Raw genomic sequence first — 13,145 nt, 5'->3', positions numbered from 1 at the left:
GGTGGCATGTGCCCAGAATCCCTGTAGATGGAGCTCTCTGCATCCCTTTTGGGTGAAAACCAAGGACAGCTGGACAGAAGATGGTGAAAATCTGGTACAGAACGTCTTCAGTTAGTTGTTTAATAGTGAATAATGTCTAAACCATATTGCAGCCAGGATCTCGTGTACTTGTAACTTAATCTTTTGATCTGTTCAGCTTGCTTTAAGGTTTTTTTTGCTTTCTGTATGAGAGGTTATAAAAGATTAGACAGTTTTGTGTTGTTTAACAGTTAACATCTTAGCTCTGAATATGCACAACTTTACCCCAGTAGTTTTACAGAGCAAAAGAAAGTAAGATTAATTTATTTTTTTATGGAGAAAGTCTTTGGCATGCTATTTTTGGCATGGCAGAGAAGTTTTAAAGGGAATTGGTGTTCCCCAGGCAGCTGTTAGCCAAAATGCCTCTTTGGAAACTTTGCTTTCACCTGGCTCTGCAAGGATTTAACTCAGTAAATAATGAAAATCTGATTATTTTTGCAGAACCAACAAAACAAAAATGGGGCATTCACTGATGAGGTGTGGAATAGCATGTCAGGGTTGACTGTGGAACACAGATGCAGTGATTTGATCACCAGTACCTCTGTTGGGGTCAAGTACAGCTACCCTGGCCATTGGAAAGGGATCTTAGCAAAATAAAACAGCTGTCCTCCTCAGAGGAGAGAGGGAAAGCAACAGAGGTATTCACACACTCAATATCCACTACAACTTAATTTAACATCACTGGGACAAAATTACAGGCAGAACTGCAAAATATTTGGGCACCAGAGGGGCTCTGGTGTTGGATAGGGATGATTTCATCATGGATTTCAAATAAATATTAGTAGAGGGAGTGATATTTCCTAGGATGCTGGTGACTCACAGTTAGATGCATCTGTTTCATGTTCTGCAATCCTATTACACCCCCTGTTTCCTGGGAAGCCTCTTTATTCTGGTTTTCTGAATACATTACAAATAAAAAGTATAAGTGACGAATCAGAGGAACAGTTGAACCTTTTTGTAAAGATGCTTGCAAAATCCCTCAGTAATTTGCTGGTTGAGGCTAGACGAGAATATCTCTCCTTTTGTTTATCCTATCTGCTAACATCCTGATAGCTTCTGGACAGCAGTAGTTTCCCTTCCTTAAAACCCAGAGGGCTAGGTCACTGGATTGGAAACTAAGTGACCTTAATGGAAGATGTTTTGCCATTAGCCACAAACCTGATGACATTTAGGAGCCAGGTCTCCTTCTTCAGCCTGTTCCTCAAGGTTGGTGGTCCAAAGGCTGAGGCCGAGGGAGGAGCTGAGTCCCAGCCTTCCTGCATTCCTCTGCTTGATGCTCTCTGATATGTGGGAGTGTGGGTTGGGTTTCAGGTTGCAGAACAGACATTGCCATACACTGACCATAAACACAAGCTGGAGGAGTCAGAACTGACATTGAGCTGTAGCATAGAATCAGTGTGAGTAGGAGATGCCAGGACCTGCTGTAGCTTTGCTCCTATATAAACTTTTCCTTAAAGTATTTGGGATGGTGGCTCATCCCAAATGTAATGGTGAAGTGTTAGCACTGAGTGATGGTTGTGTCAAGGTTGTTTTCTGTTGGTAGTGATTAAGCACCCGTGTTTGAAACCTCTGTCTTGCTCTGTGTCCAGCACGGTCTGCCAGCAGCCTCCTGGGAGAGCTCAGGGACTCAGTGAGTGCACAGATTAGTTTGTTCCTCTCAGTCAGCACTAAGCTGCAGAGAGGGACAGTTGGGGGAAACTTGGAGAGCTTCTGGCTGTTCCAGGCTGTAGGGCCATGACCATTTCAGTGCTGTTAAACACATATTTCCCCTCAAAAGGGAGAGCCCTGTACTCTGCTGTGTTTGACTGGCGAGCCCACATGCAGCACAGGGATCAGATCCTGAGCCTGCTTTCATCCATTTATCTCCTGGGTTAGTCTGTAGAAGTAATTTGTGTTACTTCACTCTCAAAGTGATGAAACTAAGTTTGGGATTTGGCTGTCTGTCTGCAGAGGAGGGGAGCAGAGGGAAGAGACATTTCTCTGCACAAGCCAAAAGCTCTGTGGGAAGGTCCAAGCTAATGCTCCCCACTGGCTGCCTTGGCTCTGGCTCCTGCCAAGCCCTTGCAGCAGACTAGACACAAAAGAAAACACACAGAGTCTAAATTCATTGGTATGAAGAGGATGTGCCAGAGTATTCCACAGCTCTTCCTTTTCTGTTTTTTTTTTGATAACTCTCAATTTGCATTAAAAAGTGGATTATTAAGGGGGGTTTTTTTACCTGTTAAAGCATAATTCAGACTGCCGTGCTTCAGACCTGAGTACCTGTTTTGAAGTTTGCTGAAGGCTATTGAAAGATTCCCCATGCCCTTGATGTGCTGTAGCTATGGCCACATAGGCCTAGAACTGGCTTTGTATCCATAGGAGGGGATTGGGTAGGAGAGGGAAGTCTGTGCTGGAGCATGTGTTTGAGTTCCATTTTTCACCCAATAGCACTGCCCACCTTTTTATGATCTCTCTTGGTGGGAATTTCAGTGACAGAGACTTGCTGGCTTGTCTGCACCCCAAAAATTTATTGCCACTGTTTGGGTGTAAACATAGGATGTCTACTGTGCTTTGAGGTCCTTGATTTCACTCTAGAAAGGGTGGGAGGTTGAAAGGACAATTTAATAGATCACTTGGAGAGGGATCACTGACCCCTTCTGTGGCCAGATGTACCTTCAGCTAAGAGCAGCTTCTTGCCAGCTCTTCCTGCTCGCTGCTGCTGAGTGTGGAGGGAAGCCTATCTTCTCCCTTTCTCCACCCAGCACTGCTCTAGATTTCCTGGTTTCCTATCATCCTTAAAGCACGAATTCCCAGCCCTCTTTTCCCTCCATCTTGTGTCACTCCTTGATTCATCCCTGTTGAGATTTGCTGCTCTGATTCTCCCAGCACTGTTGCTGACTCTCCACATGTCAAGCTGGGGAGAGATTCCCTGACTGCAGCATGCCATGGCCAAACCCTGGACCTGCAGGAGAACCAGGCATGCACAAAACCCCTCACCCATATTCAGGATCAGTCTCACACTGATAAAGCTGTTACCTGTTTGCAAACAGAAAAGTGAAATCCTGCAGGTTATTCTTGCTCAGCTCTACATGTGCTGTATTTACTTGGGCATTTCAAACACAAAAGGGACACACGTTGTTGAGTTACAAAATCACTTTTTTTATTAACCGTTCCTATCATAGAGCATGGCTTTTTTGTCAAATAATGCAAGAAGCAAGAGAAAACTCTAGCTGTATCCCTGTGGAGCCTACAAATCCACATGGCTTCTCTGTGCTATTGAGCATGTGAGTTCTTAGAAATGCAGCTGCCAGTAGTTTAGCTTGAATACAGTAATTCTAAAACAAGCTAGAAATAAATAAAATACTTACATTTCAAGTACGAAACCTTGCAGTTGAATTCAGTATGAGGAAATCAGTTTATTCCTTTTCATGTTACCAACTACTGTACAGGTACTTGGGCTGGCAAGGTCTGCAGATGCAGAACAGAAGAATGTTTTATGTACATGACTTAATTGAATCATGTGTTTAGTCTTCCCTTTAGGCTATCATGTGAAGCTGTTTAATGTCAGGCAGAAAGAAGATTTTTATGGATGCATTTAATAAGACACAAAATCACTACCTCTGCTGGCCCCCAATTCTCGCCTTATGTCTTTCCTTTCTGGTGGGGAAAAAAAATGGCACCTTAATTATATCTCACAAATAATGACACCTACCAGCTTTCAATTAGGTTATTAGCAGGTCGATGTTACTTTCAAATTACATTTAATTGAGAGTGAGTGACTTTACCGATGTTCCTATACAGCTCTAGTAGGTGGGACGTTGACCTTTTATCGGGATCCTGGCTTGGTTGTTTCGGCGGCTTGCTGGCGGCCGCCGGTATGCGGGGCTCTGCCCTGGCAGAACCAGGATGGACTGCTGGCCCGAGTCCCTTGGAGATGGCTGGCCCAAGTCCCTCGGAGGCTGCAGGCCCGAATCCCTCGGAGGTTGCTGGTCCAAGTACCTCTGAGACTGCTGGCCCAAGTCCCTCTGAGACTGCTGGCCCAGGTACCTCTGAGACTGCTGGCCCAGGTACCTCTGAGACTGCTGGCCCAAGTCCCTCTGAGACTGCTGGCCCAAGTCCCTCTGAGACTGCTGGCCCAAGTCCCTCTGAGACTGCTGGCCCAAGTTCCTCTGAGACTGGAAGATGCTTTGCTCTGCTGCACTCCTCTCAGTACAGGTGAAAGTCAACCCAATGCCGACATCGCTCTTCATGGTTCTGGAGGTGCCATCAGATGTGCCGTCAAAACACCTGCCCAGGGCGATTTCCTTGGCGATCCTCGGGTCTTGGTCAGTGACGGTGTAGATGCCATAGTTGTGTCCCAGCGGGTCAAGGGGTGCCAGCATTGTGTACTCACTGGTGTCATTGTTGGTAGCCATGGGGAGGTGGTTCACCAGGTACTCATGGAGCATGCTGTTGACGCTCACTCGACGGCAGTTGCCTTGTGGGACCACTTTGACGAGCGTGCGATCCACACGGTCCTGGTCAAAGAGCATTCCGCTGCACTTGAACTCCAGGCAGGCTGCCGACACATCCCGCTGCTGGGGGTCACGGATGCTGCGGACATCCCGGATGCCATAGAGTCTGCCAATGGTGCGTGGGTGAGTCCCACCCATGTTACGAGATCTGACATTTACCTCTTGGGGTCCATTTATTCTTACTTTAATGTAGCAGGCCCTAAATTCCATGGGCTTGGGCCACCATGCCAGGTAGTCATCGGTCCAGCTCATGAGGTCATCTTCACTGAAGGGAACGGTGTTGAAGTCATACCGGTCTCCTTCTATCCTGTAAAACCTGAAGTGAGCAGCACTGTGTGGAGCTTCCTCACATTCACTGAGGTTTTCGTAGGCATAAATAGGGCCGTTGTTCTCTTCTGGGGAATTAGGGCTTGGCTTGGCCATGTTAATGCTGAATGCTGTTTTCTTAATGTTGGGGTCCTCATGGTCTGTCCTCCTGTAGTTGAGCTTGTTGAGGTATGGCTGTGGGACACCAATAGCAGCAGGGTTGAGCTTGGGAGCAGAGGGCACAGCTTCGAGCTCTTCACCCCCCATGCTCGCCAAGATGTAAGCTCCATAGGCCTCAGGGTTTTGCTCATCACAGAAGGCAGGCACACAGGCGCCGTTGGGACCAGTGACCACGCTGTCAAAACGGCCCCATGCTCTGGGGTTGGAGGAGAACCCTGGTTCTGGCTCCATGTTTATAATAGAAATTACAACCCCTTGGATCTGCTCGCTTTGCAGAAATCTCTCGCTTCTGTAGGCTCGGACTTTGACGTAGCACCGTCTGCTCTCAGGGACATCCAGGTTAAAAAGACGCCTCTCTTTGATCTCCATGTTCCCAACCAAAAAAGTTCTCTCCTCCCTTTTGCGCCGTGTGCTTTTCTCAATGTTGAAGTCCCCTTCTTCCTCCCATAACCCTGTCTCTGGGTTCAGGGACCAAAGCTTCATCTCTTGTAGGTGCTCTGGCATCTTGACCTGAGCAGCATCCAAATGAACTTTCACCTCTTCTGCATTGAGGGACTCTGTGCCCTGTTCATTCGTGAAGTCCACAGAAAACATGCCATATGTGCGGAGAGGAAATACGTCTCCTTCCTCGTCTACAAAGTTCAGGTCACTTTGTGTCACAGGGGCTATGGAGATGTTTCTTGGGTCCAGAAATGTCACACTGGCTTTCACTTTGCCACTGTAGACCTCTCCATTTTTCCTATAAAATGCATTGGGAGGAATTTCTATTTCGGCAATTGGATCATCTTCTTCCATCTCCCCCAAAGAAATCACGTTGGTTTCGGTGGATTCCAGTGTAACAGGGGCTTTCTTTCTTAGTAGCTTGATCTCATGAAATACAGCACCTCCATTTTCCTTGAAGGGCAGAACTTTTGTTGTGTTCACAAACTTCTGCAGCCGATCCACGAAAGTTAAAACCAGCCTCTCCATGTCTGCTGGGACGTGGATGGAGAAGGTTCCCTTGTAGCCAGTCATACTCACTCTCTTGTTCCCCATGTAAATGTGGCCAAACCTCAGTGGCTCACCGTTATCTGCTGCTGTGGCTCTGCCTCGGACCATTATTTTGGTCTCAGTGCACGTTTTGCAGCCACATTCGACGATGACTTTAGTGGGGAGTGTGTAGCCATCGCAGGAGATGTCTCTGGTTTCCATCTTGGATACCCCACAGCAATAGGAGACATTGTCCTTACACCGAAGTCCCTTATCCAGCTTCCCCACACAGGTCTTTGCTGGGCATTTGCCCACGTCGTAGTAGAAGGAGTTTGTTGCTTTTTGGAAGCAATCATGAGGAAGTCGGATGAGGTGGCTTTGGGGTTTGGGGTCACAGGCTGCCTCTTGTCTTCCTGTTGAATAGGATTTCTTAATGAGCAGCATGAAATAATTGTACAGTCATCCCTATGTTGTTTGAAACCTCAGAGCTAAACATTGCTTCTAAAAACAGTGAGGTTTTTTCAGGATTTTGATTAGCTGAATTAATCTGGCCTCATTTCAGTGAAGCAGATAGCTCGGCTTTAGCTTTAGGACCTGATTAAGAGCTGTTTGCAGGAGCATCCCAGCTCCTGCTTATCCAGTATGGTCATCCAACCCACCCTCAGCTAGATGCCCTGCTGCTGCCTGGCTTTCTGACTACAGCAAGACTAAAATGTGTCCCAAGTCTTTAAAAACAACTCTGAACAAGCAGAAATATTCCCAGCAAGTACAGTGAGAAATCTGTTGACAGCAGCAGGTTGAGCTTGGTAGGTCATCTGCAATCCAGAGCTCTGGTTTGTAAGGAACGTCTGGTTCATAACCAGCTCACTCAAGCTTATCTGCAAACAGATGAATGACATAAACCTCAAGTATTTTTCCTGTGACTTTTCTTTACCAGATGTATCACAGTTTCTGGTTCCTGCACACCAACACCTCCCCAGCTGCTTGGAGAGCACCAGGCACATTTTCTCTTACCTATGACAGCCAGCTTGGCAACTTGGGACTTCGCCGACCCCCCAGCACTGCTGGCCTTGCAGAAATACTCTCCTGACTGTTCTCTCTTCAGGTTCTTCAGAATCAGGTTGTTTTTGTATTTGTACAAGGAGGGATCCAGCAGTGAGCCATTGTGGTACCTGCCGGGAACAGTTAAGGGAACATAGACTGACCGTCTGGCTGGAGCACAGCGATGACCTAATCCTGCCTGTGTCAAAATCCATGTGGATTTTGCCAGATTTCCTACCTCAGTTTGCCTGGTTTTAGTTTGGCTAGGTGGCATCACCTAAAAGTTATTCTCTCTCATCTGGCAGTACTGATATATGGCTGCTGGGCAGCTGGCAAGCAGGCAGAGCCAAAAGTTGTGTCTGCTAAGGTTTTTAAATTCTTTCTCTGTGTGTTTTTCCAGTGAATCCCTTGAGAGATGATGTTGTTGTGCCAGCTCTGCACATCTTGAGGAAGCCATCACTTGCAGCCATCAGTTCTCAGTGTATTTAACTGTTTTATAGCTAAACCCCCACCTTTATGGACATGGTAAGGAGATAAAACTGGCATTCATAGGACAGCTAAGACTTTTAGCAGATCAAACTCAAGCTCCTTACCAGAGGTAGCGGTCAGGGGCTGGGCTCCCTTGGGCATCACAGCAGAATGACACACTCTGTCCTACTCTCCTGGCTTTGTCCTCAGGGCTTCTGTAAATGTAGGGTTTGCCTGTGGGAGAAGGAAAAGGCCATCTCATTACTCTTCCTCTTATAAAATCACTGTTGATTTCTAACGCCTTCTGCATCCCCCCCTCTATGGGGCTACCTGATCGGTGCATCTGCACTTGGATTGCCAGGTTTCTCCGGTTGCTCTCAGGCACGGTGACAGTTGCTGTTGCATATTTGGCTTTCTTTATTTTAAGGGTATTTTTCCCATCAGGACAAATCCCCGGGATCCTAAACATGCCTCTGTTATCTGCCATTGTCAACAGCTTGAGTTTCTTGGCTTGCAGGTAGACCCGGGCATCGGCAGCAGGCGACCCGTCCTCGAGAGACACCTTCCCATGCAGGGTTGCATCCTCACACATGCAGGTGTCACAATCAGCATTGACACGGCCCATGGGGCAGGTGATGTTGCAGGCTGGAGGAGAAGCAGACAGGTCAAAAAACAGCCCCAAGTCCCCACAACACTCACAGCACATTCTCCGGTCTGCTTTTCATTTAGATGCAATAAGGCAGATACTGCATAAGGAGTAAATCGTATCCAAAACATATTTTTCCTGATTATCCACAGCTGTGCATTAGAAAGGCAGGGACGATGTCATTTTGAACCTGACAATTAGTAGAAAGCAGCCACGTGGATATAATTACAGCTAGGAACTGTTATTTACCTTCCCCAAAGGGCTGGATTTCAGGGAAATTTGAATCCAGATCCGCATGTGAGCTCTTAGCTCAACCCTGGCAAAATTACAAATTCAATGTCGTAAACTTTCTAGGTTTCTGTTACCAGTGCATGCCTAGAAGTTGTGATTTTAGTCTACCCCAAAAGCTGTCTTTCCTTGTTCAGTGGTATCCTGACTTGGGCAGGATGTGGGTAATTGCTAAGTGAGCATTACCCGATGGGTTTAACAGTTGGTCTCCCAAATAGTATTCTGTATTCATTTACCTATATTGATTAATTGTAAATAACAATCTGTCTTTTCCCAAGGCTCAGGTCATTCCTTTTACAATCACAGAGCATCCCTGTACAGCTACCTGATCATATTTCTCAAAGATGAAAATAAGTGTAAGAAATCAGGGAAAACCTGAAACAAGTTTTCTGCACAAAACATGTTGTCAGAATGTTTTCAGAATTATTTGGTAAAAGGGGATTATAAGAATAATATAATTAATTACAATCCCCTTCAGCAGGGACTATGGCAATTTGATATTCCCAAATCTTCTCTTTCTTGGAGGTTGCATGGAGGCAGCTGTCTGCAGTCACTGACTCCACCTTGAGAGCGGCTGTTATAACAAGATTAATGAGATTTTTTCTATATCCCGAAGATAATGTGAGTCCCTGTTATCTTTCTGTTAGTCTATAAACACCCCCTGCTCTGTTCTTTGTACTCTCCAGCCCTGCTTGGGAACCACTAAATTCTGGCAAAGGAGAGAAAGATGGTAAAATGACAGCAAAGGGAGTACAACACCTGCGCAGTGCTGAGACCAGGACATCCTCCCCTGCCCGTAAGTGAGGTTATAGGAGCACCTGAGCAAACATGTCCAATGCAGAGCCGCCCTTCCTCAGTTGCTTCATTACAGTGCACGCCCCAGAAGCGCTCAGCTAGGCAGGATCTGGTACGCTTCTGCACCCCGGTTTGGCCACACTTTGCTGAGCACTCGCTCCATTTCGACCATGGAGACAAAAACCTTTTTGAATCTTGCACCAGTGGACCTTGAATAACATCAGTGGTGTGTTACTGAGACGCACATTACACGTACAGCTGCCCAAAAACGGGCAGTTGGGTTTTAGCAACTTCTATGGAGCTCAGACTATACATTTGGATATTATGCACCACATGGATTAAACAGACTCAAAGCATGTTCATGGAGCTGGGAATTAAAGCATGAGAAGGCGTCTGAAGGCTTCTGGCTTAATTCCCCACAGGCTACCGAATTCAGGATGATTAAGATAAACCCAAGGGGAGCAAAGTGCAGGCAGCTCATGCTTAGTGTTGAATAACTTTGGCTTAAAGGAAATCAAGCACACATTGTCATTTAAATGTTGTTTGAGGGGCAACACTTATCTGTTTCAAATGTGGTTAAATAGTAAAAAAAAAAAAGGTAAAATGGTTAAATAGTTATAAAAAAAGGGTAAAATTGTTGTTATGATCATGTTGAATGTCTTTAACCAAATTTCAACATATGTTTTCTATAGGGGCAGCGTGTGTCCTATTTTGAGCACCACTTTTACTGTGTGCAAACCAGAAGCCTAAGATGCTACCGAGCAGGATGAACATGTCAGGAGCCAGCTGATTGGTAAAACAGAGAAAATTTGCAAAACAGATTTAGAGTTTAATATGAGGTTAGATTTTAAAGGAATTTCTTTAACTGAGATACTAGATGTTATTCATTTAAGCTGCTTTGAATGGATGAGATCCACTCCAAGTCTGTGGTTTGGGCTTTTTGTAAAATGACAGTGCTCTAATAACGTTTACAAGGATGCACTAGTGACTAAAGTTTCTAAAAATGGAGTTTCTTGGAGACGTGTGTTATGTCATCTCCCATACCTACTTTTCCACCCAGTTTGTAATAGAGCAGGTTAATTTGTTTCCTAGAAAGGCAGACAGACTCAGGGCTGGACTGTTGCAATTGAAAACAATTGCAGTTGAAACCAATCCTGGCTTACAAAACCAGGTGGGTTGAAAAGACCCTTTAAATGAGAGCAGATATGCGAGTGCCATGTCTGGCTTGGAGTGAGTTTTTGGCTTAGATGGGCAAGGTTTTATCTGTTGGCACATCAGCATCTCTAGTTCAGCATCCCAAGTAGTGCATCCATGACTTATTATTTAGCAATTTGAGGCACATAGGAGGAGGTGGGGACATGGTCACATCTTATGGATAAATGCTGGTCTGTGCTTGCCCCAAGCAAAAATTTAACATGCAACAGATTAAAGTGGGATCTCGGCAAGATCCTAAGCTTGTTTGGGATCAGCTGCTTTAATCTGCAGGGCTGGTGATGACAGGAAATGAGGGGAAATGGCATTATATGGCTTTGGGTAGCGCTTTGACAGTAGAAAAAGCAGAAAGTGGAGGATGAGGGAGAAGCTGAGGGGTCAAGCATTGGTGAGGACATGGGAAGGGACAGAGCTCCCCTGTGGCACCAGCCAGCAGGAACATACTGCGTCTGACGTAGGTGAAGGTTGGGTCTCCCCGGCGAGAGTTGCTCCTTGTACCTGTGGGCAGAGGAGTGATTCAGGCAGGGTTTGCCAGCCAGGGAGCCAGGCCCAGCATCACTGCCTTGTGCCATCCACTTTGAGGGGAATACAATTTTTCCAGTAGGTTTCCTAGAAATACATCTCAGCAAGTGCATGGTTTTGGTGCTTTGATTCCTCCCAGTGGCTGAGAGAGCTTCTGAGAGCTGGGCAAAAGGCTGGGAAAATCCCCAAATCCTTCAGCGTGGCTAGGCCTTTCAGTGCCTGCTGGAATTTAAATCCTGAGCCCTGGGCAGTAAAGATGAGAGGTCAGGGCATCTCCTGGGGATTAATGAGCAGAGTGGGCTCTGCAGGTAATTAATTCCCCACAGGCTTTAATTCTAAAGGAATGGTGTCACAAACTGCCCAGGGTGTGGGGACAGGCTGGGCAGGGTAAAGGCAGGTCAGAGCATGTGCTGGCCCATCCTCGGGCTCTTCTCACCCTCCCAGCCAGCGCGTGCCTCCCGCAGGAGCTGGGGCTGTGGTCACACATTGACCTTCCCTTTTCCAGGAGAGGAGCCAACAGTGTGTCAGCGATAGCCAAAACCCTACAGGAGGTTGTGCATGATTAACATTTATTCCATTGCCTAAATCATAGAATCATACAATGATTCTAACCCTAAATGTCCTCTTCTACTCAAATAATATTGGTTAGTTGTAAATTGTTGGGAAAATTGTCCAGCAAGGAAAATCCACCCAAGGTGGGAATTAACTTACTCTCTAAGCTGAGCATTACCAGCGGGCTGAAGGTTTTCTGTCCTATCTGGACCCTGCTGAGGGCTGGTTTCAGAATCCTTTGTCCTAAGGGTCAATAAATGAAAATAAATTAGATTCAAGGAATTGGACATCCTCAGGCTCAGTATTACAGCTTTTCCATTAGAAAAGCTGGTTAGAGCTCCTGTAGGATGCAGTGTAGGAGATGCTGAGTGAAGGACATGATGGAGATGTCCCACAGCATCACTGCAGCTCAGGTATCATAGAAATTTTCTATTTCTCTTATCACCCAAGGAAAACTCCTTCGTACTTCCTGTTGGAGAAGCTCAGATCAATTAATCTTTTTATAGCGGGAGAGATAAAATAAGATTCTGCCTCTCCCTGTGCAAGGAGAAATGAATCTAAGGTGGATAAGGTTGGTTGTCGCTATGGGACAAAGACTGGTTTTTCTGCACTTGCTGGCCAAGTGCGTGCCTGAGGGGAGCTGATGGTCATGGCTGATTTCTGGGGTGCTTGCTGGGACTGCTCCCATTTAAACTGGGGAGCTAAACCCCAGCCCCAGCTCTCCCCTGTGCCCAGCTCCCATGGGTGCAGACTGGACACTATGGGGTCTCAGGGATGGCAGGCAGGGATGGTCCCAGCATGGCCAGTGGGCCGGGGAGCTCATCTGACTCACAGGCAGGCTTTGCTCGAGCTCTGGGGGCTGGATGGGAGCCAGTCCTTGTCTGGAAGTTGTCTGGCCGGGCAAACACCGCAGTGACCCAGACCAGCGCCCAGCATCGATGTCAGGCTGTGTCTGCTGGCTCAGCGGCTGCCGACAGACGTGCCTGCACTGGCGTGGGCAGGGGACAGCGCGGTGACCAGAATGGAAACGTTTAACCTTCACCTAAAATGGACGTGGCTCCCAAGAGGAGGAGGAGGATCCAGCCTTTCATGGTGACCATCGTTGTCTCCAGAGGTGACCAGGGGCTTTCTGGAGTTTCCGCAGCCGTCCCACGCCTTCCCCCGTCCTGCAGAGACAAGCCCAACTGTATCGAGGCTCACCCAGGTCCTGCTGCTTTCAGGGAGCTTCTGCCAGGCTGAACCACTCCAAAACATGCCACAGGGCCACTTACACCCCCTGCTCACTCACCCCCAGCAGCTCCTCATTTACTCCCCCAGTGGGGAGCAGCAGGGGCTCCACATCTGTGCTTGCATCCCCTCTGCTTCTCACCATCACATCTGAGCCCAAATCTATTCTGCAGAACACTGCTTTTTAATGGCATCTCCTTAACATGTCTTGGAACTGCTTAAATACTTCTGCAGAGATCTCTCACAGCCCACGCAGCTCCACGGGCTCCCCAGCACCCAGCTTTGCTCCCCACAGGAGCTGGGACATCTCCATGTCTCCATCCCTCTGCCTGCAAACTGGGCATAGTGTGAGGATAACATCCCAG

The 13,145-nt window shown here is 47.1% G+C and overlaps 1 protein-coding gene across 3 annotated transcripts in view; it reads right to left on the bottom strand.

Annotated features, from left to right (window-relative positions):
* Positions 1 to 3,195: 3,195 nt before the first annotated feature.
* The window catches only part of CILP (cartilage intermediate layer protein), an 11,274-nt gene continuing 1,324 nt past the window's right edge, over positions 3,196 to 13,145 (bottom strand). For 2 of the 3 annotated variants that reach the window (XM_085070291.1, XM_085070290.1), the window contains exons 2-9: positions 12,596 to 12,719; positions 11,713 to 11,796; positions 10,924 to 10,977; positions 9,291 to 9,476; positions 7,869 to 8,183; positions 7,664 to 7,772; positions 7,044 to 7,201; positions 3,196 to 6,442 (exon numbers count right to left, since the gene is read on the bottom strand). In XM_085070291.1, coding sequence (XP_084926417.1) covers positions 3,864 to 6,442; positions 7,044 to 7,201; positions 7,664 to 7,772; positions 7,869 to 8,183; positions 9,291 to 9,476; positions 10,924 to 10,977; positions 11,713 to 11,796; positions 12,596 to 12,653 — 3,543 coding nt within the window. In that variant the 5' untranslated portion in view covers positions 12,654 to 12,719 and the 3' untranslated portion in view covers positions 3,196 to 3,863. The remainder of the gene's footprint in view (positions 6,443 to 7,043; positions 7,202 to 7,663; positions 7,773 to 7,868; positions 8,184 to 9,290; positions 9,477 to 10,923; positions 10,978 to 11,712; positions 11,797 to 12,595; positions 12,720 to 13,145) is intronic. The other variant, XM_085070292.1, reaches the window with a different exon arrangement.

This window comes from Lichenostomus cassidix, chromosome 10 (assembly GCF_008360975.1).
Source record: "Lichenostomus cassidix isolate B80296 chromosome 10, HeHo_3.0, whole genome shotgun sequence".
Taxonomy (NCBI): Eukaryota; Metazoa; Chordata; class Aves; order Passeriformes; family Meliphagidae; genus Lichenostomus; species Lichenostomus cassidix.
Note: the sequence above shows the minus strand (reverse complement) of the source record. Positions and strands in the feature narration are given on the sequence as shown.